General features: G+C 33.0%; 1 protein-coding gene across 3 annotated transcripts; it reads left to right on the top strand.

Moving 5' to 3' along the window:
- Window positions 1–1,457: 1,457 nt before the first annotated feature.
- On the top strand, window positions 1,458–25,465 carry LOC150108621 (iris-like). Of its 3 annotated transcripts, XM_090416079.1 has the most exons (3): window positions 1,458–1,724; window positions 1,956–2,053; window positions 24,185–25,465. In XM_090416079.1, exon 3 carries the CDS (start codon window positions 24,216–24,218, stop codon window positions 25,431–25,433), a length of 1,218 nt encoding a protein of 405 aa, XP_090272205.1. In that variant the 5' UTR covers window positions 1,458–1,724; window positions 1,956–2,053; window positions 24,185–24,215; the 3' UTR covers window positions 25,434–25,465. The 3 variants fall into 3 exon arrangements, with proteins under 3 accessions (XP_090272205.1, XP_090272204.1, XP_090272207.1); XM_090416078.1 differs by lacking the exon at window positions 1,956–2,053; XM_090416081.1 differs by lacking the exons at window positions 1,458–1,724; window positions 1,956–2,053 and adding an exon at window positions 2,533–2,628.
- The last annotated feature ends 36 nt before the right edge of the window (window positions 25,466–25,501 follow it).

Raw genomic sequence — 25,501 nt, 5'->3', positions numbered from 1 at the left:
TTTATTTTTTTTCTCTTAAACATACCGTTAAATCAAATACATCGAAAGTTGTATTTTCTTCTGTGCTTTATGTACGGTGAAAAATAAAAAGTCAAATTCTAAAAAATTGATTTTTTTAGAGATTGAAAATTTTTACTTATAAAAAATTGGTTAATCTCCCAGATAAAGGGATTACTAACGTTCATAAATTGCGCATTGAAAGACCTCAAAAATTGCCTTTCAGACACAAAATATTGAGTGATAAAAGTTTATAAGTGATAAACCATTTTTTTTTGCAAGGTTGACCTCATAAAATGTTATCGTCGTTAAAGTGTCCTAAAACAAGCAATAAGATATGATTAATCGAATTATTTTTTTAAAAAAAGTTCATTAAATAGCTTGGTTGTGTAATCTTTATTCTAAGGAGTATAGTGTAAAGCGTAATCTTTCCATCAATCTTTATTTTTACTACAGAAAAATTCAAAGAAAGTTATATCAAACCCTTCTGGTTGTTTCTTGGAGCAGAAGCCTGAACTCAATTCTAAATTAATTATGAAGTATTTCGAATAATGTTATTATAGATACAATCTATGATACCAGATAAAATAAACTTGATAAATAACAGATACTAGATAAAAATATATAAAATATTGATATTATCTAGAAATTATTATAGAAGAAATCGCTACCAATGTAATTTTTAAATGGTGCGAAGACAATTCAACAATCTTTTAGAGCATGCTAATAACTGAACACATCTGTTGGGCTATTTCCACAATAAATCGTTTTATTTTTCTTCAATATAATAATCTGGATCCTCTATTCTGTTTGTTCCCATATAATGAATATTATCCGACCAGTATAAAGAGCAAAAACATCTTGATAGAGCTAAATCACTTATTTCCTCATTACTGGTTTTTCTATTTAATGAATATATTTTATGGAGTTTTTAAAAAATATGTAAAGACTATTTTATTGCATTCTAAATGACCTCGGATCTCAAAATCTCTTTTAAATTATTTTCGTCATCTTATCTTATACTGTGGTGTTGCCTCGAGTGTCCTTCTAATGGAGCTCCGCGTTAGCTGCAAATCTCAGGCGTATCCGTGTGTACAAAACAGATAACAGTTCGGTGGATTGCGAAATCAGAAAGTGATTTGTATTTTAAGTACACAAATAAACCAAATGGTCGTCTTTAGTTTGTTCTACTGAAACATAAACAGCCACTTACGAGGTAAGGGAGCGACTACAAAAAAAAAAAAAATAAAAATAAATAAAAATAAAAAGCAGAGGGGGAAAAAAAGAAACAACACAGGTGTTTGACATTGATTGCCCCATTTCCTTTAGTTTTCATTGGCTGTTTTCCCAGTACATGTACAAGCTTTAAATTCATTTAGAAAGTGAACAGCTGAATAAAAAAGTGAAGTCGGACTCCTTTATAAAGGAGTGCTATGCCAGATCTCACTAAGTTTCTTTATTCACTATCTTCTATATTCCTTGAGATATATTTAACAGAATTACTGTTGTACATCTTTCTTCAAAATGTCATTGTGCTTTTCTGTAGATCAGACATCTTTATTCGTTTGTTCTTACTTTTCTGTTGAATTCCCATTCACATTTTATATTCCTCATTGTTATTATTACATAGATCAGAACTATTTCACACCTCCTTAGTTTAGCAGTTTATTGTACATTAGCTAATAGTGCTGCTGACATTGGCTTATTAAAATCATCCGGAAGGTAAAGTAAGTAGCTTTAATTCAGGTATGATAGTTTTGATTTTGTCACCTTGTTACTTAACATTATACTGGTCTTGATTCAAAAATGTATATTGCTAATCGCTTTTAAATGTTGTAAGTATTATGCTAATAGGATTAATTTGATAATTTTTGGGTATTTTTAATTCCTTTATAAACCTAGTAATTTATTAAACAAAACTTGAATGACAAATAAAATATCCGTGTTTTATATTTTAGCCATCGATAGATTATTAGGCCTACTGCACCTTGAGTTGACTGAGTGGACAACTTCTGTGTTTCCTAAATTTATGGACTGTGATTTCGATTTCACTGTGGTAAGAATTACTGAGAATGTCTTTTAAGTGATAAAGAAATGTAATTGCCCATGTGAGGTCACAACTGTACTGACTAGAGATTTTCATTACTGCAAACTTGTCGGCTTTGGTTTCTAATCCTTTGTCCATCTAAGGCAGTACTGCGCTGCGTAGTATACGTTTTCAATCTTCCTGAGTAGTGCTGTAAGAGAAAACTTGCTTTGTTATATTCTACTACTGACACGATATCTTCAAAGAGCCGATTTTTGTACTAGTATTTTATCAGTGTTTGCAATAGAGCTATCAGAGGTATTATTGTCTTTTGCCTGGAGAATCAGTGCGTTAAAAATAGTAACGGCGCACCCTCTCTAATCAACAGGCTGCGTGTTCGATTCTCATATAAGTCATCGATGTTTGCAAAAGTTTGATCTGTACTTATAGCGACGCCTTGAGTTTATAAGGCTTGTCTTTTAAAAAAAGTAAAAACCTTAAATCAGAATCTTAAAAAAGCACAGTCGCATATATAACAACAATAACACTCCTGAGATATTATTTTAAGTAGCTCAAATACCAAGGCAACTCGTGTAGAGTGTCATGTAAGTTCTATGTTATTGATCATTTCCAAAAGGTCTTTAGATATCAGTTTTTCAACTTGGTGTATAATATGGGTATTTTATATTTTTAATCAATGAGTTTCAAACCAGATACAAATACAAAAAAAAAAAAAAATTCTGGACGTTTGTATACTTTAAGTTATTGCTCTACGAATAAATAGCGAACAGATATTAGCTCATTAGTGAATACTGTGAAAATTTAGTTAATGCCGTTTTATCCTTTAGGAAGCCAAAGGTAAGAGAGTGACTCAGAAAAATTATTAGAAAGCATTAAGTATTAATTTTTAAGGTTCTCAGTATTAATGAATTATTTATAAAAAAAAAAATCCCTATTAGCTTTGCAGAAGCGAACTTCTCAGTTCCACGATGCGCCCTAAATTAGCCGACGAAGAAATTTGACGACTAGTGCTGCCATCTAGGAGGCAGTACTGGTTATTGCAATGCGCAAATAGCATTTAATTGCGAGAATAAAAACCAAACCATGGTAGCAATGTAACATACGATTTGCAAATCATTTTACTTTATAAGCAGCATTATTAGAATAGATATTAATATTTCGACTAATGAGATTTCAATTAGAAATATTGAAAAATACGTATTGTTGATACAACAAAATCATTGCATTTGTTTGGTTGATTCTCGATCGACTTTGGAATTTATATAATCATTCTAAACCAAATTCATACAAATTGTTGGAAAAATGAAAGAGAAGAGTGCAAAAATGTCTATTCCATTTGTGACATAGCATTCATCGCTGCATTCTAGAACATAATCTATTGCACAACCTTAACTACACGATTCGCATAAATATTCTTGGGCTTCTGAAAAACACACGACTTTCAGGATTACGCTACGATACTTGGTAAACAGAACCCACCTGGAGACGAATGCCAGAGGGGATTGTTCCTAGCCCACACAAGATGCTACTGTCCTTTTTACTTATACGAAAGAAGTAAAAATTATTTAGAATAACAAATGAAAGGCGACTTGAAGAGTGAAGTGAAAAATATGAATTTGTGTGTCTTAAAACTTATACGTTTTACGTGTCGCATATGCTTAATATTCTAATATCAGTAAACAGCAGGAAGAAGGTATCCAAAGGAAGCTGATTAATATAAAAAATGTTTCCTATTTAAAACATCTGTGAACTATGTATAAATATTTCTGTATTCCCAACTAACTCTGCAATCCTCGAAGTTTCTTGAGAGATGACAATCTACATCTGTGGTATTTCAAGATGATTTTTCTTATATTAGATGTATTTTATCTACGCATGAGCACTCATTTGTTAATCCGTACTTATATGATAGAATTACTGCGATTATTGCACAACCTTAAGTTTGCAATTTGGAATATTTTCTTACTTTCTCTCTACCTCTCAATTTCGCTTTAATTTGACCAATTTAAACTGGAGCCTTAGCCAGCTATATAAGGTTTACATACTGCTGTACACGAGTACTAGTTATAATATCATACTCGCATTTCTTTGTAATGCTTTTATTAATCGTGTTATTTATACGCTCTTATTACTTATGATAGTTTATCGTCATTCTCATTCGAGGGTGAATTTGATGGTCACAATCGAAAAGGAGAAACAGTCCTTTAGCAGAGTATATCTAACAACTTAACATTAACGTGCTAGCTAATTAAGATGTATAAATGACTTTAGGTTTTTATATTACATCCCAAGTGCTGTCATATTAATAAGCGAAAACTGTATTCGATAAACACTTAAAAGCCACAGATATTTCCTGGATACTTCAAAGCTTCTCGTATAAAGATTTACGTAAATATAAGAAAAAAGTTAGAAAAGAAGAAAGTCTGATTTGTTTCTAAGCAATTAGGAAAGAAAAAATGTAATTTAAAAAAGAAAATAAAAGATTATCAAAGAATAAAATATCCAGGAAGTAAAAATATTTTGGAATGTGGAACGCATGTGCTTTTAACTCGAGATATCTCTGCTCCGGTTCGATGTGTCAGATGTATTGATGGCGTTAAAGCCGAAGATAGAATGTTGCTGTAGGAAAAATAGTGCATTTTCTTATTGAGAGAATCATTACCTGGAGTGAGGGTTTAGTTTCGGCCTAAACAACTGCAGCTATGAGGCCAGCTTATCATATCCGTAGCTTTATTGCTGGACAGCTTGTATGTGTTGAGAAGATTTTATAAAAAAAAAAAAAACAGTGTGTTCTATAGATTGGATTTGAATCTGAGAGGGTATAAACTGAGTGAGAATTGCAAAATTTTAAAAAGTAGAGTACACTCAACAACACACAGCCAAATCAGAGAGTCGACTTCTTTGAACGCTGTAGCGATTACGAAAACTAACTAGAAGAATTCTGTTCGCTTGATCTAAAATATATTTCTCAATAACTTTCCAAAGTTAATGGTGTATGGAACATACAAATTAAATAATATTCTTTGTCTGAAATCATCTTAATAGCATTCACTTTTATTCTGCTCTTTATTTAATGCCACATCTGTTGAATTATTTTCAGTGAACTGATCATAAGGATCGACAGCGATTGCACACGCTGTTAATCGACTTAAAATTCGTGCATTATAAACAACCAGTGAAGTTACTGAATGAGAAATATCATTTCACTTGCAAAAATTTCCCTTATTAGCTGGGCCGAGATGAAGTTTGAACCGATGTTGTTTCTCAATTAATTCTGTATTGGAATTAATAATTCAATCTTCACTTCCGTTCCTCTTTCTCTTTACTTTTTTTTAATTTAAATTTTTACCCATCTATTTTATTCCATTCTTTCTTTCCATTTTTACATTGTATTGTTTTTTATTTGTTCTGGATACACCATTTATTGGCTGTATTTTATCATTTTCTTTGATCTGTTTATTCCTGATTTTGTTGAATTTTATAGTGTGTTAATTCTCTGTCAATTGTTTTCATCTAGTTTTATTTGTCAATTTTTCGTAGTTTCTGTTATATATTCATCTTCCAGAAATCCAGAGAGAGAGAGAGAGAGAGAGAGAGAGAGAGCAAGGACAAGATTAAAATTGTATAATGGAAAGCACTTTTCTGATGGTTGTTAATCACTTCTGAAATTCATCATCACTGCAACGCTCTTTTCCAAAGGAAAACATTTTTTTTTTGCTTATTTTTAGCAGAAAGTTGAAAATAAACTTTTAAACTACAACATACCAATAGAGCTAAAATTAAAAGTTTCTGAAGAATTTATTATGAGTCTCTATAACTTCAAAGCCTTTAGTAGAAAGACCTGGACGAGGACTTTTCAACTGAAGTCAGTTAATCATAAATGGCAGATCGTTTTTTTTTTTTTTTTTTTTGGTTCACTGAAACAGATGCAGCTGATAGACAATGCAAAGTATGCAAATAAGATAGTTTTAATTGGGTTTTTATGAAATCAAGTTGAGAAGAGGGAAAAGTTCTTAAAGTACTCTGGATTTTGATATGAACTTCGCTATTATTATTGTTATTTTTCCACCAAAAGAATTGAATCCAACTTTAAGGTGACAACGGCTCTCCACTTCACTTGTAAAATGGCTTCCTCTACTTCCATCTCCTTCGTGTTCTCCTATTTTTTTTTCATATTTCCCCCCATATTTTTGATAATATACAGACATTTATAAACAAACATATGATAACACCGTTTATGTTTGGCAGTGCCAAATTACGCAATCAGTATCAAATTCACCTAGTAAAATAATAAATGATAATAATTCCTGTTTTTTTCTCTTCCTACAAAAAATTACGAGATACCTGTGAATTACTGAATACATTTTTATGGAGAATAAAACGACACTGAAATAACTAAAAATGATAAAAGAGGTTTTTGCGTAAATATTGCATGTAATTTCTTCGATAGGTCGAATATGAATAATTATTTGCCATCATATTACTTTGGTTTCATTTGCAAACCATAAAAATAAAAAACAATTAAAAATAACTAACACTGGGTTTAATATGTCGTAATAGATATTTAATTAAACCTACTAGTTTGTTTTGCCACGTATGCTAGTGGCATATTATTGTTATTAATATATTGTTACATTCGTCTTTTGGTTGATAAAATCAGCATGCTCATCATGAAAAACAATTATTTTCACTTCATTATTCATCTACATTAATAATGAAGTGAACCTTTAGTAGATCGCTACTAATATTGGAAACAATACAACGTGCAATGGGATATTTCTCAATTTCCTTCATCCAAGTCAATATCGCAAACGAAAATATGAAATTTAAAATAAAATATAAAGAAATTTTTGTTCTCGGCTCCTTTCAGTACTGAATACAAGGCAGACTTATAATGTGTGCTTTATTATATATATTTCAATTACTCTACGCAATTCAAAAGAGAAGGGAAACTTGTATTTTTTTGAGTTACATTTAATGCTCTGATTCTAAAAGCTTAAACAATAGACAAACGTTAATTTTTAAATGCGAGTTAAATTTTCTAACTCACTGCAGATAAGAAATACTAACGAAGAAACTCTTTACATATATTGACACATACACTTCTAATATACTTAAACGAGTATTAGAATTGTCTCTATATTCTCGTAGACTTACATCTTATCTTCTTTGTAAAGCGGAATGTTCTTGGTGAAATCTGTGATGGCTTTATCCAGTTTCAAGGAGACTACGAGAATTGTTTTCGCCAGACTTCGCCTTGTGCTGCTAAGCACAGATAAAGACCAGGGGATGTACACGCCTTCTCAGACACCTCCTCTGTTCCACCGAAAACACTCGAGCCTCAAGCAACAAAATCATTTTCTTTAACGCTTGTTTGCGTTCGGAGAAAACGCGCAGAATGATTTTGACTCAGGAGGGAGGGGATGTTGGGGTCATGTACGTGTCAAAAGTCACGTAGACTGTTTTTCAACACTTCTTCCAAAGTTAATAATAATGGTAAAATTGTTCTGTTGTTGTTTTTATTCAGAGTGAGCGTAGCTCCTCATGAGTCGTACGAGGAGGTTGTAAGTTTTGTAAAGTCCAAAATAATAGATTGAAACTTTAAAAAAAAGTTAGTGTAAAACGATGCATGAATTGTTCAAAATCAATGAAGAAAATTAAAATAAAAGGAATCTAGTGTTTGTTTTTTTTTCATTTCAATAAAAATAAGCCTCACGCACATTTATTTACATGTAACTAAATGTGATTATTTGCGTTTTTGTTCCCAGTATCGTTTCCTACTGGAAACGATACTGGGAACAGTAAGTATTATAATATAAGTAGTTGTTTTCAAATCGAGACAAGCACGCAAAATTTCAAGTCAACCTACCATTTTACGGATGTTCCTTTCACTGCATAACCAAAGACAGTTGTATATTTATCCGTTTAGAAACTTTAAAATATGAAGTAAAATCATTCATCTATATACAATATTCATCTGCACTCTATTCTGATGAGATTTGTTTTCCCATTTATTTCTCTCAGGAGGAGAGAAATAGGCTTCTTGTAGGCTTCTAAGATGAACTTGTTGAAGTGCTATTTATATAATGCTTTCAGAATAGCCTCATTCTTGATGCCCGACAAGTAACAGAGAAATCTTAGGAACAAGATCCAATTGTGTCAATGGCAACCATCGCAAAAGGCATAAAAATGGAAAGAAGAAATACAAAAAAAAAAAAAACAACGAAATAGGTGTACAGTAAACCAATAAGGATGAATGACCTTTACAGTAGTTGGACTAATATTTTCGTCTCAATCTGAGACCAATCCAAATCGACTTGAATTGCGCAAAAATACGCAGTCTGGTGATTGCATTTCTCAAACTTCTACGCTCCAAACTAGAATTTGGAAGTAAGATGTTACACGTGTTATTAGTGACAAATTTGTCATTAATAATAACAAAATTTTAATAAATAATAAGGTTTATTACCTGAGTCAGATGAATGCATCTTTACTAGTCGGTCTGATACGAGGATAGTGAGATTTTTGTTTTTCTTGGAAACTCGTTTTTTCACCAGAAAAACTATCGAACTGGCTAGAAGAATTACTTGGCTGAATGCAATTAGCCTCTTATCTTTGTTGCTTTGATCATATTTCAATATAACCCAGTATAATTTAATACTCTACCTCTACCGCACAAATAGCACGAGAAGAGGATAGAATACAGAACAGTCGTTTCAGTATATGCAATGTTCATTTCAATGGAATGCCCTGCTGATATGTCTACAACGAAACAAATACAATCCCTACATTTATACAATGTTTCAAATCTCACTCATCCTGCAGTATTGCATGTCAACCCCCAAAGGCGATGGTTATTCTCAAACTGATAACACGTCTATCCATCATCGCAGATCCGTCTGTCAGTAGCTTAAGGGACGTGCCGGCGAAATCGATCGTCTTTACTGGCCGCTCCACCCCACCCAAGATAACGAGACCTAAGACTAGGGTACGAAGACGGTGATTTCTGTAGTTTTTACTACTATGTGTTTCTCCGCCCACTTGTCGGACGCTTAATTGCGCGAAGTCCACAACCTTCGCCACTGAAGAATGTATGGGCATTATTGCTACATCAATGAATTACCCAAGATGCATTTCAGGCACTTGCAGAATTTAGGCCATTCGTTTAATTTTAATAAGGTTCATAAGACTACAGTTCGATACTTGATCAGAGATATTGTTTCTGATTTTATGGTCACGTGGTGTATACATTACATATAACTTACACAGCAAACCTTTACACCGATTACACTACCGTATATGAATGCGAACCATATATGTAAACAGCAGTCACGGTAAGCAGGATATGCACTTTACTGCATGCATCTCTTTTATTAAGAAGAACACATAATTTATGTGCTAGATAATTTGAATTGCCGTTTTTCACGAATCAGAAATCTCCTCGGTTAGCCTATTTGGCCGAGTGGTTATCCTATCAAATCTTTAACTAACACATTTCAGATACGATGAAATTCATATACTACCTAAGGATATTTCTTGCAAGAAATGTTTCTAAGTTGTAGATAAATTACTTCTCCCGGAATTACACAACCTTCCCGCTTATTAGAGGCCTAAAATGGCTTAAAAAGTCCCATCTTTAGTTTGTAAATCAGATTTTTGAATTAACTCTTAGTCCACCCAGGATACTAATACTAATGTAGATAAGATTCACATAAAATTAGTTCCAGCGATTTTAGTAATAGATTCTATCAGTCAAAAGTTCAAGACTGTTGTGGAGTTTTATAGCAAACTCCATGCACTGAATGTACGTAATGTTTTGGCATTAATATTATGTACATTCATTGCATAGGTTTTTCAACGGAAAGGCTGCAAATATAATCCCAAGCAGTGTTTGACTCGTGTGGTGCAGCAGCAGCATTCACAGTAATTTTAGTAGAGGAATATATGATAATTGCACTAGTTTTTCGATGGAAAGGCTGCAAGCATTGTCCCAAGCAGAGTCAAATCGGTGATAAGTTGTGATGAATCGCGATACACAATGATGGTATTGTCTCGTCTGTTAATATGTTCATGACGTTACGTTATAGTTTAAACTTGCCCCCCCCCCCCCGTTTGTATTAATTATCCCAAGAATTGAAGGACTACGAACATTGTCTATAACGTAATGATAAATATAATGTGCAAATAATTCAGTTCAATATCTACATGCAATACCCCACTTGATATTTCACTACGTGTGGGAGGTTTTTAAAGGATATTGGAGTTTAAAATCTGTGCAAGTCACGGAGTAAGTACTCTGTGGCCAGCACAGGTCCTTGTTTGAATTCTACGGAGGATTTTTGGAAAATCTCCGTAATCTTTATCAAACAAATTAAATTATTACAAATTCTAATCAGGTGGAAGAGAAATCTTTCAAGTTTGTTTATTTTTATTTTTTAATTCTTGAATTGTAAAAGTTTTTTTGTTTTATTTTATTTGTTGATTTTGTTTTGATATTTTAAGAATCATATTGGCGACCGTACGTTTTTAGAAAAACGTAAGTAACGACTTTGCACTCCAACACAAAGAAATCTATGTTAATATGTTTTGGTTCAAAATATCAAAAGAAAGCATTTGAACATCAGTTGCATCTGAAAAATTTAGGGAGGAAATGAAACACTGATGCTCCCTTCTCAGGGTGACCTCTCAGTTGTTTGATCTTTACAAAAAGATTAAACTGCGCTGCGAAATAAATATTTGAAGCAACGCAGGACAGTCTTTAAGCGCTTTTTTGCAAGTAATCAATAAAAACTATGCGCAAGATTTATGCAAAGCCTACCTACCAGAACATTTGCAAGTTCTTAGAGTGTGGGAAGAAGGAAAGATAAACATATCCTAAGATGACGCAATGGACAGATGGGAAAACAAGGGTAGAAATATTTTATTTTACTGCGCATTGAATAAATACCTCCCTCCCGTCAGAAGAATAAGTGATACCATTTTGATGGAAAGACCTACGTTTAAATCCCATTTAGCAAGAGAGGACCCCCCCTAAGAGATTGTGAGCGGGCAGGGATTTTTTTCCCTCAAGTAAAATAGACCAATAATATGGACAGAACTCACAACTGGAAGGCTTGCAAATATGATTGATCGTTCTATCTTAGCAAAAAATTAGGTTTATCAAAGTTCAGTTTATTTCGTCATAACAGGTCATTATGTAGAATTCATTAATGTTAGATGAAATAAGTGTCTTGATGTATCAGCGCACGCATATAATTATATTATACGCCTTCTCTTTTCCCGTATTGGCTTCTTCATGACTGAATACAGATAAAATGATTAGTTTCCGTGATAAAAATATGATTGCATATTAATATATGTATTCGATCGATATGTATATTTGTATTCGAATGCAAATATCTACCGAGTGGTTTGATGGAGGAGGAAAAAAGATTGAATTGCCAGAATAAGAAGGGGAAAAACCTTTCCAGGAATAGTAAAGGATTTAAAAATGTTCATTCTCCGAAGAGGAGATTTGAACTCGGCTCTCTTTATCAAGAAATTAACTTTTGTTACAACACCAATACCTCAATTTTGTTGACATGTCTTTCCTGAACCAAGCTGATAAAGTGGAATTCGTAGTTGGAACAGCTAGCCTGTTTTTTAATTTATTTTATTTATTTTTTATGCTGTACTGAAAATGTTTATTATTCTGTGTGAAGTGCACTCCACCAAGAGTAGAAATATGACACAAATTATGACAAATTAAGTGTTATACAGTATGTTAAAATTATAGTCGGAACAAGTCAATATTGTCATTTCAAATTAAACCAAGACAGAGCAACCGCGGTAAGTACAGAGTGACATTACGGTCTTTGTAAACTTAGTTGCGATTTTGTTTTAACATTTGATGATTGAGTTTTGTTTTTCATATAATAAAAACGTACCTTGAAACAAGACAACAGTTCTCTTTCCATATTTCATGACATATCTTTAAAAATTCGCATGCAAATACCTGTAGCTAAATACAAACTAATCAGAACTAGTTGGACGACAATAAATTTAATTCTTTATTGTGCTACTTATTAAAATTGTTCCCTTAGTTGAATCAATTTTCCTGTCTTCGGAACTTAACTACAAACTTATCGGATCAACTTCATTATATTAATCATATGCCTGTTTTCTAACAAAAACTCAATTTTTCCTAATCTCACATCTCTCAAAGGACGTCTTTACTCCATTTTAATTCTCGGAAGGGAAGATGGGAAGGTAAGAATAAATAATATAAAATGCACAAAAATAAGATATAAGAGAAAGATATTACCGCAAAATATGAAGCGTTAGAAAAATATTAGAAAAGAAAGATATTAAAAACAACGTTGGAAATAGGGATGTTTCAAATTATATAAATGCAAAAGAACAAAATAAAATATTTTCAAAAATAATAATAATAATAATAATAATAAAACTATAAACAGTTATAAATTAATTCTGGGAAGTACACAGATGTGCAAGAGTAAAGCAAACGCATGAAACAGAAGTCACGAACGAGAAAGATGAAAGGGTATGATAATGGCCAACAAATATAATTCATTCAACCAATTTTTCTTTTGTCTTTTTTATAATGATTTTACCCGTGAAAAGTTATAGACTTATAGCGCATTTGGTAGGTTAAATAATCCGTCACTTCTGCTCTAGAGGTGATCAATGACCATGGAACTTTTTTAAGCTACTTTAAGTGACAGGAACGAAAAGCATCTTCCCTTCTAAAGACATTCACAAAATATCCCTACCAAAGATCTGGTGTGTGTACGTTTTGAATATCTGCAACCGTGGCCTTGATGCGAAAAGTTTAATGAATGGCCAAATATGGTCGATTTTATTAAATAAATATTCAGTACCCCCCCCTCCGATGGACCACGCGGCTGATCTCATGCTTCTAGATTGAAATCGCTCAATCCTACATTAAATAATAATAATAATTGTAATGTGTTTTAAGGAACAAATATCCTCTTTATATCTTCCTAACTGAAAATATGTATTTTTAAATATTCTTTAGATCTTTGTCAGGATTTGAATGCATCACGCTTAATGAATCTGTGATGCATAAAAGGATTGAAAATACAAGCGAATATTTCTCTGAAGATACCTGAAATGCTAGATAAGAAGGGATCAGGAGAGGCAGATTTTGGGATATAATGAAACTGTACTGGTTCGAAGTTAGGGTTTTAAATAGTGATGAGATAAGATGACCGATTATTAAAACAGTACAATCGACTTTCGCATTAATTTAACTGGTTATTTTGCCCTCTTTGTTAGCAATACATTTATGAAGTATGTTTGAGTGGTTTATAAATCCGGCAAAAAACTGCGAGGCGAATATGTGAACATTATCAGCACATACCGAGAATGCACGAACACTTCCGAAGTGCCGATGTTTTCTATGGATAATAGACTTGATGGAATATTAGTCTAAATTTACGCATAAACGAAACTAACAAATTATAGTTATAGAGAGTACATTGTGCAATACTGTTTTCTAATCGATATTTCAAACAGAAAATAATAATGAATTTTATATAAGAAGCTAATTTGAAGTTCAATCTGTGGGTACAGTCAAGTGTAGTTGAGTTATATAGCTTCTGTATATCTTTTATCATATAAAACTACTGCACGTCATTTAAAAAAATAGTTAAAATAATCATTTTTCAGATGGTCAGCCGCTTTATTATCCTAAAAGGCATAAATGCATACAAAAATCAAAAGGAAGAATAAACCAAGCATCATTTCTCTAAAATATTGAATTATTTACAAAACTATTGTGAAACGTTTTCACTAAATAAATACGAAAGAAAATATGGGCAGAATTAAAAAATTGTGCTTCTGAATTCAAAGTCTGCGAGTTTGAATTCTTCCGTTTTGTGGATGTTGGTCTTTAGGGAAAGATGAATTTCATGCCCTGTAGGAGACAACTACTGCTTATTCGGAGATCTGAGGCGGCTTGAAAAAGTTCCATCTTTGTTATGAAGGGCAGAGTTTCCAAATTGTGTAATAAATAAATGATAGATGATAGTAAATAAATAAAACAGAATTAATTAAAAAGCTCTTAGCACTCGTGATGCAAATGTGCTATAGTTTTATCACCTTTCGTGGGTGAGAGTTATATAAAAAACAAGGTGGCACAATGATAGGAAATAAAGAAAGTGTAGCCAAAGACTCGCATTTATTACAAATATTTTTAATAAATGCGAGTTTGTAATATTATTATTAAACTGCATCTGCCATTGATATGATGCCCAACAGCCAGTTACCACAAAGTAAACTGCGTTTCAAAAATTTAATTTGCGCGATGACAGAACGTATGAACACGTTTTTCATAGCAGGCGATGGTAATCCTTTTTCCAGCAGCTAAATATTTTATTTGGTCAGTTGCTATTCCGCATTTTGAAAAAAAATCGGCTGTTAATATGGCCAAAGAAAAAAAAGTGGATATTTTTATTTTCTTGTCTGATGGATTTGAACATATTGCTTCCTAAGCGCAATAATCGAATTAATAATCAAAAAATATTAAGGCCAAAATCAAAAGAGTTGAGATATTAAGCTGGAAGAAGGAGAAGAGGAACAGAAAATCTTACATGAGAATCACTCCATTTTTAAAGAGTCCGGGACAATGGATTTCTCTCTCTCTCTCTCTCCTCTCTCTCTCTCTCTCTCTCTCTCTCCTTCTCTGATAATGAGAGAGCAATAGCACCACATGATAAAATGCATCTCATGGTTTTCATGATGTGACGTAACTTGCATAATATTGGTATCAGCAAGTTGCTTACACTGCTTTTCTTAGGAACCATGTGATTAACTTCAATCTGTAGTCTGTTGGTGACGTACGCACACACCAGGATTACTGAAAACGCTCAGGATCAAAGTGCCTCCCCGTCGCGAGACAATTTTCTTGGGAAATGAGTAAAGGACACGTAAATGCTAATAAAGTGCTAACAGCTGACGTGACTTGAAAACCTTGTAAAGACCATTGTTGACATTACTCTGCAGTCTTGCATCGTGCATCTTGAGAACGTGCACAAATGTGCTTTGAGGAACGCGGAAGTTTTTTTTTTGTTTGCACACAACTGCATACAAATGATAACGGCGTATATCCGATTGAAAGAAGATGAAAAAAAAAAAGAAACAAAGGTAAAGGTACATACTTTCAAACTAAACTGTGGATGTTATTATATTCACATAATAATAAACTGTTAGTGTTTCTTAGAAGCTACTTAATGATGAACGAATTATCATCAGTCAAGATATTAAAAATGAGATGATTTGAAAAGTGTGTGTGTGTGTGAGAGAGAGAGAGAGAGAGAGAGAGAGAAGGATTTCAAAATAGCTTTTTAGTGGTACTTTCAATAAATTGATAAAGAATTAACGAAGGTTTTTTAAAAAAATAAGAATTCTTAAAGAAATAGGAGTTTGCGGATTATATATCGTATAATAGTCACTGAAATGCACAGCGTTATGGTGAAAGTCTAGACAGGAGCGTACTACGCATCACCCGTGACGCACATTGTGTGATAGGCTATTTGTATATAGCTAATCGCTTTAATAATAGCGAATTATGCTGCTTGATAACAAAGAATAATATTAAGAAGATATTTATGGGAATAAACGATGTGATGTCTTATGATCCTATGACGCTATGAGAAATGGATAACATTAAATGCTGTATATTCCAGCTATTTTCTCTTAGCATGAACAAATCGGCAGCTTTTTTCTGTCCTTTATGGGAACCTTCAATATACACTAAATCGCAAAGTTTGTCAAAAAAAGGCTACAAACTGTCAAAAAAGTAAACTTAAAAAAGTGCTGCATATTTTTCTGTCTTGATGTGTACGTTTAGAATTTTCTCATAAAAAGTACTTCAAGCAATAAAGTTCCAATTCTGAAAAATATTCCTTCGTTATTTCCTTCTTTTCTTCACTCCGTTCTAAAAAAATGTGTGAATGAGATGCTATCACTTTAGCTTGACTAAAAATAAATCCCGGATTTAATCCTATTCTATAGATAACTTCTGTCTCTTTCCATAAGACAACTAAAAGTAAAAATAGAGGATATTAAAGATCTATTCTCATTTCATAGTGGAATAAAATATTTTTTATTGTATTCTATTTCGAGGATTGCATTCTCATAAGTTCTTTGCTCAATTTTCGACACTTGTCAGGGTTTCGTTTTTTTATTCGGCTATGAAATAAGGAGACCTTTAATATCCCCTATTTTATGATTTATTTAACATCGTCGAAATGAAAGCTATTGCCTTTTTTTTATATTCTGAAAGAGTTTCTTAGAGTGAAGGAAAACAAAAACCAAAGAAGTCGAGAAGAAATATCTAAAAGCAATCTAAATAGGTGTTAACAATTCTGATAAGCAATGCACGAATAAATCCTTTTGATGAAATTAAATTGTATACTTTAATATCAGTCACATTCGAAATCTCTAGCGCGTTTCGTATATCATAAGTGGATTAGGACTGAGAATTCAAGAACTCGGCTTGTTCTCTGTAATAGAGAACAGAAGAAGATGTTTAGAAGTACTGATAATAAGACTTCTGAATGTATTTGAACGACTTTTAGACTCGTATGCTTTGACTAGAGAATTATAGTTAGAAAACTATAATTCTCTTTGAATATAACTGTAATTAGGCACAATGTTTTATGCTTAATAAGGTTGAATTTGCGAAGTTCGGATGTTAATCGCGCTCATAATAAAATTTGAATGAATAAGACTGTAACTGGTTTACTACGATGTTTAAGTGATCTTGAAATCGATTCTGTTGAACAGTCCAGAACAGTGTCCGGTTTTAACGTAAATACATAATTACATACTCTGTAGGTAATAGCATATCGGGTAGCCCACAGTAAGCATCAAAATTGCTGGTAGATCGAGTCACTAAAATTACTTTTCTTGTGCGAGTGGATATCCTATCAGAAATATCTTAAGTTATGGGGCCATTTGCTTCAATTACTCCGAAACATAAATGAAGGGCAACAAAAAAAAAAAAAAAGAAAGAGGTCTGCAAGTAGATTCGGAAGATTGTTGTATAATCAAAGGTGCGTGCTTCCAATCGGGCGATTAAAAAAAATGAAGAGTCGTTTAGCAAATATTTCTGAGAAATCTATTATCTCAGAAATTGAACAAACTGGCCTCTGAATTGCAGACTTACAATATCTTGGAAGTATACAATTTGGAGATCTTTGTTTTTAGGCGCAAAAGATTTTTGTTCCAACGTGAGAATTCCGAGATTTTCTTTCACAATCAGGTATCGAAACTGGCAAAAGAGTGAATAAAGGTAGTCATCGAAAATATTAAACTCATTCTGAACATCATTAGTAACGAAAACATATCAAACAGAATGCTTGCAAGGCAAAATTGCTCATCATGTGAGCAGCGCGTTTCTATTAAATCACATGTTTGAATTTAAATTATGATGCGTTCTTCAATATGCCTTTTCGATGCATACGCTCAACATCTTAGAAACTATTGAGGCATTTAGTTAGTTCAAGAAAAAACTATTTCTTTTTCACATTTTATAATACAAGCGATGTAACGTCTTCTTCGGTTGCTTCAATATAGGACTATCTTCAAAATGTTCATAATTTGATTGCATTAAAATATCGAAATCTTTTCTTAAATGTCGTTGATTTGAGGCTGTATGTAAGAGATTCATTGCTCATTACATCAGTCAATACATCTGATTGGTTGACTTTAAGCAGATGTTCGTGAAAATGATTGGTTAGAAAGCATTTATTCAGGTAATTTTTGAATTAGTTTTTAAAATGTATGAAAACGAATGAATGTTTTATGTGGTCCTCGTACAGGAAGTTAAAGGAAGATTGGGTAAACTACAGAAATATTCGTCGTCAACAAAGTTGCCTCTTATAATTGAAGATGATGATGATGATGATGATGATGAAGAATGCTTCCCATAAGACATGTACAACTGTATTATTTTCCGAATAACACATTTTCTATTTTTCAATAAAAGAAAAATTATTGACCTTAAATCGGTACGCTTCATGATTCCAGTTTTTCAGATAGAATGATAGTACCACTTTGATAGTATCACAGAATGGTCTACTGCATTTGGTTCCGAATTATAATGATAGCAGTAGTAATGCAGCATCATAAATTCAATTCTGAAAGACATAATTGCTATATACATACGTAAATATAGAATATATAATGTTGTATCCCCTCCCTCTGTCTCTAATTCTCTCTCTCTCTCTCTCTCTCGCATGGTTTCTAGAAACCAAAAATCCTACAATGACAGTTCATTTCAAAAACAGAAAACGCATGTAAATCATTTTAGGGAGGCCTGAAATGATTAATACTTAAGTTCTAACAAACTTAAAAATACAAATGAATGTCTATTTTTCTAAGAGATCCTATTTTAATACACAAATAAGCGATTAATATTCATAGAAAAGTTGTTCGAAACTGTACACGATTCGCTATGTTAAAAATATACTGAATGACAAGTAATAAGTAGATTTATCTGCAAATTGAGAAAGAATTGGCGATTGTATAATCCTTTCTTCATGTAAATTGTACCAAAACACTTTACATACGTGTTAAATAAAAAAATATAAAAAATCGGATCTTCATTAAAGAAATCTAATGAAGTTCGAAGTTAATATTTGTTCTTAGTGTTAAATGCGTAAGATATTTAATAATTCTCAATCTGAATAAAATGAATCGGTATTTCAATATTTTATTGAAAAAACACATGGTGTTAAGGAATATATTTGACAGGATTTAAAGATCTTTTTTGGGATAAAATCTTATGTGTGTAAGTATTTGAATATGTATATTTATTGCGAATACATATCGTTTTTAATTCCCACTTCTAGATGTTCAAATACTCTCTTTCTATAGGTTCTTATTCTTATACAGATGATTTTATTAGACACCCATAAAAAGCTCTTTGAAACTCTGTTCTCCTCTTCGATTCTAAGGGTAGGTAACGAAAAAAAAAAAGTAAGACATCTCTTTTGCGAGCAAACCTAGAGTTTCAAAGGTTTCAAGGGTGGTAGAGAAAAGGGGAATTGGACATTTAATGTTCGGGGGACCATCTTAAAGTGTGTCATCCTCCAAGGCCGGACTACCTGTGCCATTCTGGGTCGTTGACCTTTACTTGACACAAAGGCGGGACCAATCGGAGGACGGAGAGTAAACCTTTGCGCCAATAGCCATCTCATGGCTAAGAGTACAGTAGCCACCGGAGGAGATATGTAATTGTGCGTCTATTTATACGGCCATCATTAACTCCTGTCCTTATCGGTTAGCTTTTACGAAAAGGCATCAAGTACTTGTGTTATACACACAACTCCACCCCAACTGTGATCCGACTGTACTTTTCAACTAGCCACAGAGTATGCGAGCATTACTGTTGCTAAAACAAACAGATGTAGGTAATGTTGTGATATATAAGGTTTAACCTATTGTGTGTGTGTTGAAATATAGTTATCTAGTACTTATAAGTATAATGATTCATTTTGTTAACCAAATCTCCCAAATCTTGATTTATATTACAGTTGGAACTTAGATTGAAATGACACCGTAGTGAACAATAAATCCTAATTTTAGGAATTAGTAAACATTTCAGTTATATACCGTAGACAGTCTAGATGTCTGTAAGTTACAATGATATGGATCGCATCATTTCTTCGCAGAGTAAAAATGTTGAGCAAATATCCTTGGTATATGATGCTCTAATTGTTATTGAGCAGTGTTGCAAGAGTTAAAACGATACAGTAGTACTTATGCTGGCTTGTTAATCAGTATTTAGTACTCTAAATGCTTTCATGATTATCGAGAACTGTACATTAAATGAATTCAATGTATTTTTTACTGGGTTAGGCTTCGGTAGAGGAGATGGAGTTTATCTTCTCGACTTTTTTTCCTTAGATGTTTTATGCACCTAAAGTAATCTTGGATTGTGACTAAATTGCTCTGTGATTGTATGCTTCTTCTGGCTAACTCTTCTGTGATTGTATGCTTCATCTAAGGATTTCATCTCCAGAACTTGTCACATCAGTTTTGGTATAAATCTTCTAAGCACACCCGTATTAGCACCTAATACGGGTGTGCTTAGAAGATTTATACCAAAACTGATGTGACAAGTTCTGGAGATGAAATCTATATAGAATCATACAAAAGAAAAACAACATGTTATGCAATTTTCTTACGCGCAATTTAAAAACTGTATTCGGTCGCTTTTGTGTAAAGATATTCAGCAGCTTACCGAATGACCTTAAATCTCTTAAAAGAAGTTCTAAAATTTGCTTACCTGCTTGACCTTGAATGTAGTAACCTTAACCTTGTGTTAAGGGCATTTAAAATCCGCTTAATACAAGGACCAATCCGCTATCTAACGAATAACTGCTCGTGAATTTTGCGCGTCTGAAGTGTACTTGAAGTGAAAATAATTCGGTTGAGCATTTGAAAACAAGTTTTTATTTTCAATAATTAAGCGTTGGTAGCTGCAATAACTTGTAAAATTCTCTGTTAGTGCTGAATAATTATTTAATATTCATTTTATCTGTTTTGTTTCTGTAATACATACAAGAGAGAGAGAGAGAGATCATACGATTCACCATCAGTATGTGAATCGCCATGCAGCAAATTCTCTTAACAGCATGTATTCTGTTATATTAAGATGACTTTGACAATGACAAGAAATAAGCGAAATCTGTTCACGAAATGTAGGGTATTCCATTTTTATCGCTTATTTTTAGAATGAAAATAAAATTTTGGAAGCCCAAAGTAAATTTTCCGTACGATCTGAGTCAGCTATCTGAATATTTACATACAACAAAGTGAGGATTTTCTTGATAATTCTTTGTAGAATTCTGGGAATTCTTAACCAGTTAGCTGAGTAAAGAATGTAAATTGAATGAACTACTAAGAACATTTTTGCAGTTATTTTATTGAGACAATCATAAGATGACTACGGTCGAATCGTCTAAATTATTTTTATTATTATGAAATGATGAAACCATAGAGATGAAGCCATCATCGATTCATATAGATTATAGAGATGTTCATCATAGAGATGCAAGGATTTGTATGAAGTTCGTCATACAAGTATCATTACAGATAATGATGATATCAGTAGGAAAAACTTGTTCATTCTAAAACTTATCATAGCTGTACAATTCTGATAAACAGCCTTTGTTGTCAATTAGTGTCGATAACTTTGCACACTATGATTGTACTTTTGATAAGAAAACTAGTATGCAGAATTAAATCTACTAATATTCTGGAAACGAAGGAGAATTTACAAAACTAAGAGCTGATAGAAGGAAGTGTTTCGGGTTAAGCAATGTTGAAAGAAGTAACTGAAGTATATAAAAAAATCATTTGGACTAAGAAACGGTATTATTTAAGTCTTGTATTTTCCAAAGAAAAAAGCGTTATCACCTTAAGTCGCATAATCAGTTTTTGTCAAATACCATACGTTTTATGAAACATATTTACTTGATTTATTTTAAATAACGCTATGGAAAAGAAAAGAATATTTATTTTAAGGATTCAATTTAATAAGGGAGTAATTCAAATCGATATACTGAGTAGATTTTTTTGCAGAACCGATGGAAATTATCTTGAACGTCTAAAACGCAATGAATTCTGGCAAATTTTTCTATCGCATTTATTATTAAAGATAATTGTAATTAAGGGTATTCTCCATTAACACTCATTTGAATACTTACTTTGATTAAAGAAATAATATTTCCCTGATACAGTATTAGGTGGTCAGTTAGATGGTCATTCTCTCGTAGGCTACATTAGGACCACACAAATGAGAAAGTAACCTCTACCTAATTGGAAAAAAACCTTAACCATCTCCACTGTCTAAAGCATTCATACAAATCGATAAATTAGCCATGAATAATCTTCATAACTGAAGCGATCACCGTAGATTCCATCCACTTCTCCAATGAATCCATTGCACTTTTCCATAGAAGGAATTGCTGAGATTTCCTGATGATATCAGAAACACAAATTTCTCATCAGACCAAGTTCAGTAGACAATTTCGCACATCCTATCGTATTATTCATCCAAACAGGATCTTCTTTAGACAAATGCACCCGACAAAAATTAGCAGCGCCTCTAACCCAGACTGGTTGTTCTCGCATGCGTTTTTCTCTCCAATTGAACGAGAATTTCCTTCGGACGACTTAATCATGTTCCTGAACATAGTGTGTCAGCAGACAAGAGTAGGTAGGTACGTGTATCGGGAACAAGTAAAGGGGTTTACGTTATTTTTTGTACTCTATAATGTATATATACATTACATACGTTTGGATTATTTTTTTCTTTCTCTGGTCCTTTGGGCAACTTGCCAGAAAAATTTCTCAGAATACAAATTAATTCTCTTTCCAAGAAAGACACCTAATTTTAAATTCAGCCTGCAGGTATACTCAAATATAATTTATGAGTAGTTGAAGTTCGTCATCAATCGCACGAAAAACAAGATGTCTATTGCAACATGTTATTAAACGTGTTTGTTATTCAAAAGTGAGTTACTTTCGCATATTTTTTCTTCTTTTCTTTTACGATTTACTTAATGTTCTTTTTTTGGTTTGGTGCAATAGATGTAATTATTAATTTATTGTGATGTGATTTTAAATATTAATGTCCGTATCCTGCAGGTGCGTCTTCATTACAGTATTATTAGTACACGCGAGAAAAAAAATGAGACTTTAATTTCCAATTTGGTGGTTTATTTTTAATTAAAACAGGTAAACTCGCTCCAGTGAAATTTAGCTCGTTAAATTAAAATGATATTCTTAAATTAAGAGAATATTCCCATACATTTTCATAGAATTAGAGTATTTATGAAGTTATTATTCTGAACTTTTAAATAACCTTGAAGTTCGCTTCAAGGTTATTGAGAGTTATCGTGTTTCAAAAAAAAATTCGATAGTTATATTGCTGAACTCCTTTGTTGCAGGGTGGATAATGATAATAAATAAGTTCTAATTCGAAATCTAGGACTCAGGGCTTTATTTTAGTGCTTTATAAAGGCACTAAAATATCTTGATAACTGGTTGCTGTTTTTTTTTTGTTCCGTAAAACTGACGAACCATACTGAGAACACACGTATACATTTACGCTCTAATTCTGGAGATACCATTAACTGTCCCTTCTTGTCAAGCCCCATGAAAGTGTGATGTTTATGTGGTCGCCATTTTGTCCCAATATGTAAAAGAAAATGAGATGGGATTTTATGTTGCTCAGAAAATGAGCAAATTTTCTGAGCAAAAAAGAAAATGTTTCCCATTTTCTTTTTTCTTGAAAATTAAAAATATTAATTCAATTGAAATTATTTCGATTTGTTTTAATACTTCTATTGTTAAATGGATTATAGCAGTGTGAAAAGTGAAGTTATTTCTTATTATTTGATTTTAGTGCTTTAGTGATTTATTATAATTATCATAATGAATAATAAATATAAATAATTATAATTTTTTTTAATCTAATTTTAAAGTCGTTCCTCATATTTGCGCTAGTTTATTAGTTAAGTCAAATGCAACCTACAGACTTTAGGTTGGCCATTCTGTGAGCTTAAAACATATTCACAAGTAGGCAGAAATTATCCTTTAATCTATATAGAAGGATAATTTCATTTTAAAATCAATTATTAGAAGAATTTGCGAATTATTTTTTATCAACTATATTTTCAAAGAAATTAACTGTTTTTGATCCTTTCGAATCGCAGCTTGATTTACAAAGAGCTCTTTTAAATGTACATTTTATCATTCTTTATGATCTTTTAATTATGACCTTGAAACACAGCGTGCTTAATACGTTTGTTTTGAATCTGTTTGCTTGTTTATGGATAACAGATTCAAATGAGATCCGCGCGCTCTAATTCTCATAACCATCTTAATGAAAAATAAATCGAATTTAAATACCTCAGATTTAGAGAAAGAACCATCACGCCAAACCATCATGCAAAGACATGCGCAGTGTGCAGAACCTTTTTTGAAATGATCCTCATTATTTAATTTTTGGTTTCGAATAGTAGATAAAAGATATATAAAATAACACGCCAATTTAAGAAGGGAAAAATGTATTTTTCTTTCTTTATTTCTTTTTCACAGACCTCTTTTATGCTGATGTGATGTGCCAGTCATGAAGACGCCAGTGGCACTTGTTCTTCTGTGTGTCCTCCAAGTTCCAGTATGCATTCCAGAAAGGACGGGTTCCCACGTGTCGATTTACGCATTATTGGTGGATGCCGTTCTCGACTTCTCCATCTCCAGTTACAAGGAACTGTCCAGTGGAAGAGGATTTCAAGAAAACGTCGTCTTTTCACCATTCAGCGTTTTCAGTGTCATACTGATGGCCCATTTGGGTGCTAAAAAGCACACCGCCTACGAAATCTGTCAGGCTCTTCGAGTATGTGTCGTAAATGTTTCCTACGTTCACGAAGCGTACGGCAAGATCGTCAAAGAACTCACGAGCGACGAGTCCCTCAGTGACTCGCTGGTTATAGCAAACGGACTGTTCATTCAAGAAACGCAGGCAGTTTCTCGATTCTATGAATACGCGTTGAAGTATTATTACAACTCCGTGGTTGAGTACGTGAACTTTGCCAATGCCACCGGGGCTCAGTTTGCCATCAACAGATGGGTTTACAGGCAAACTGGAGGAAGAATAGAGAACGTTCTTTTCAAAACTCCCGGTGAAATGACTCGAATGGTTTTAGTAAACACACTTCATCTCAACGGGATGTGGATGTGGAGTTTTGATCCGGAAATGACAGAGCCAAGCGGGCGCTTTTACGTCACTCCTCACTTACACGTATCGGCACCGATGATGGTGGGAAAAATCAACCTTGCTTACGGACACTGCACAGCATTGAAGACGAGCATCATTGAACTACCGTTTAAAGATGGAAGAATCAGCATGTTTTTCGTCCTTCCAGACGAACTAGACGGACTCGATCGTCTACAACGCCACTTGAACTCGTCGGTTATAAAACATTTGATTAGCAAAATGAAGAAGGAAGAAGTCAATATCAGAATCCCGAGGTTTACGGTCAACCAGAGTCCAGTTATGTCCGATGTGCTGTGGAAACTTGGCATAAGGGATCTTTTCTCGCCTAACGATGCGAACCTTAGCGGCATCTCACCTGGTGGGCAGCTGCATGTCAATCATTTGATTCATCGTGCTCTCGTACACATTGATGAAAGGGGCAGCGTTGCGAGCGCTTCAACGGCCATGATAGTTGAAAGAATTGGGAGCTTCACTGGGAAGTTTTTCGAGGCCAACCATCCGTTTTTGTTTCTTATCATGGACAAACGATCGGGATTAGTGATGTTCATGGGAAGAATAGCTGGATTCTGATATGTCTAACACATGAAAAGTGATATTTTTTAATAAATTAAATTAAACACAAATAATTTATAATAATA

This window comes from Typopeltis vanoorti, chromosome 3 (genome assembly GCF_054136105.1).
Source record: "Typopeltis vanoorti isolate ZY-2024b chromosome 3, IOZ_Tvanoo_1.0, whole genome shotgun sequence".
NCBI lineage: Eukaryota > Metazoa > Arthropoda > Arachnida > Uropygi > Thelyphonidae > Typopeltis > Typopeltis vanoorti.
This window is presented reverse-complemented; position numbering and strand designations above follow the sequence as displayed.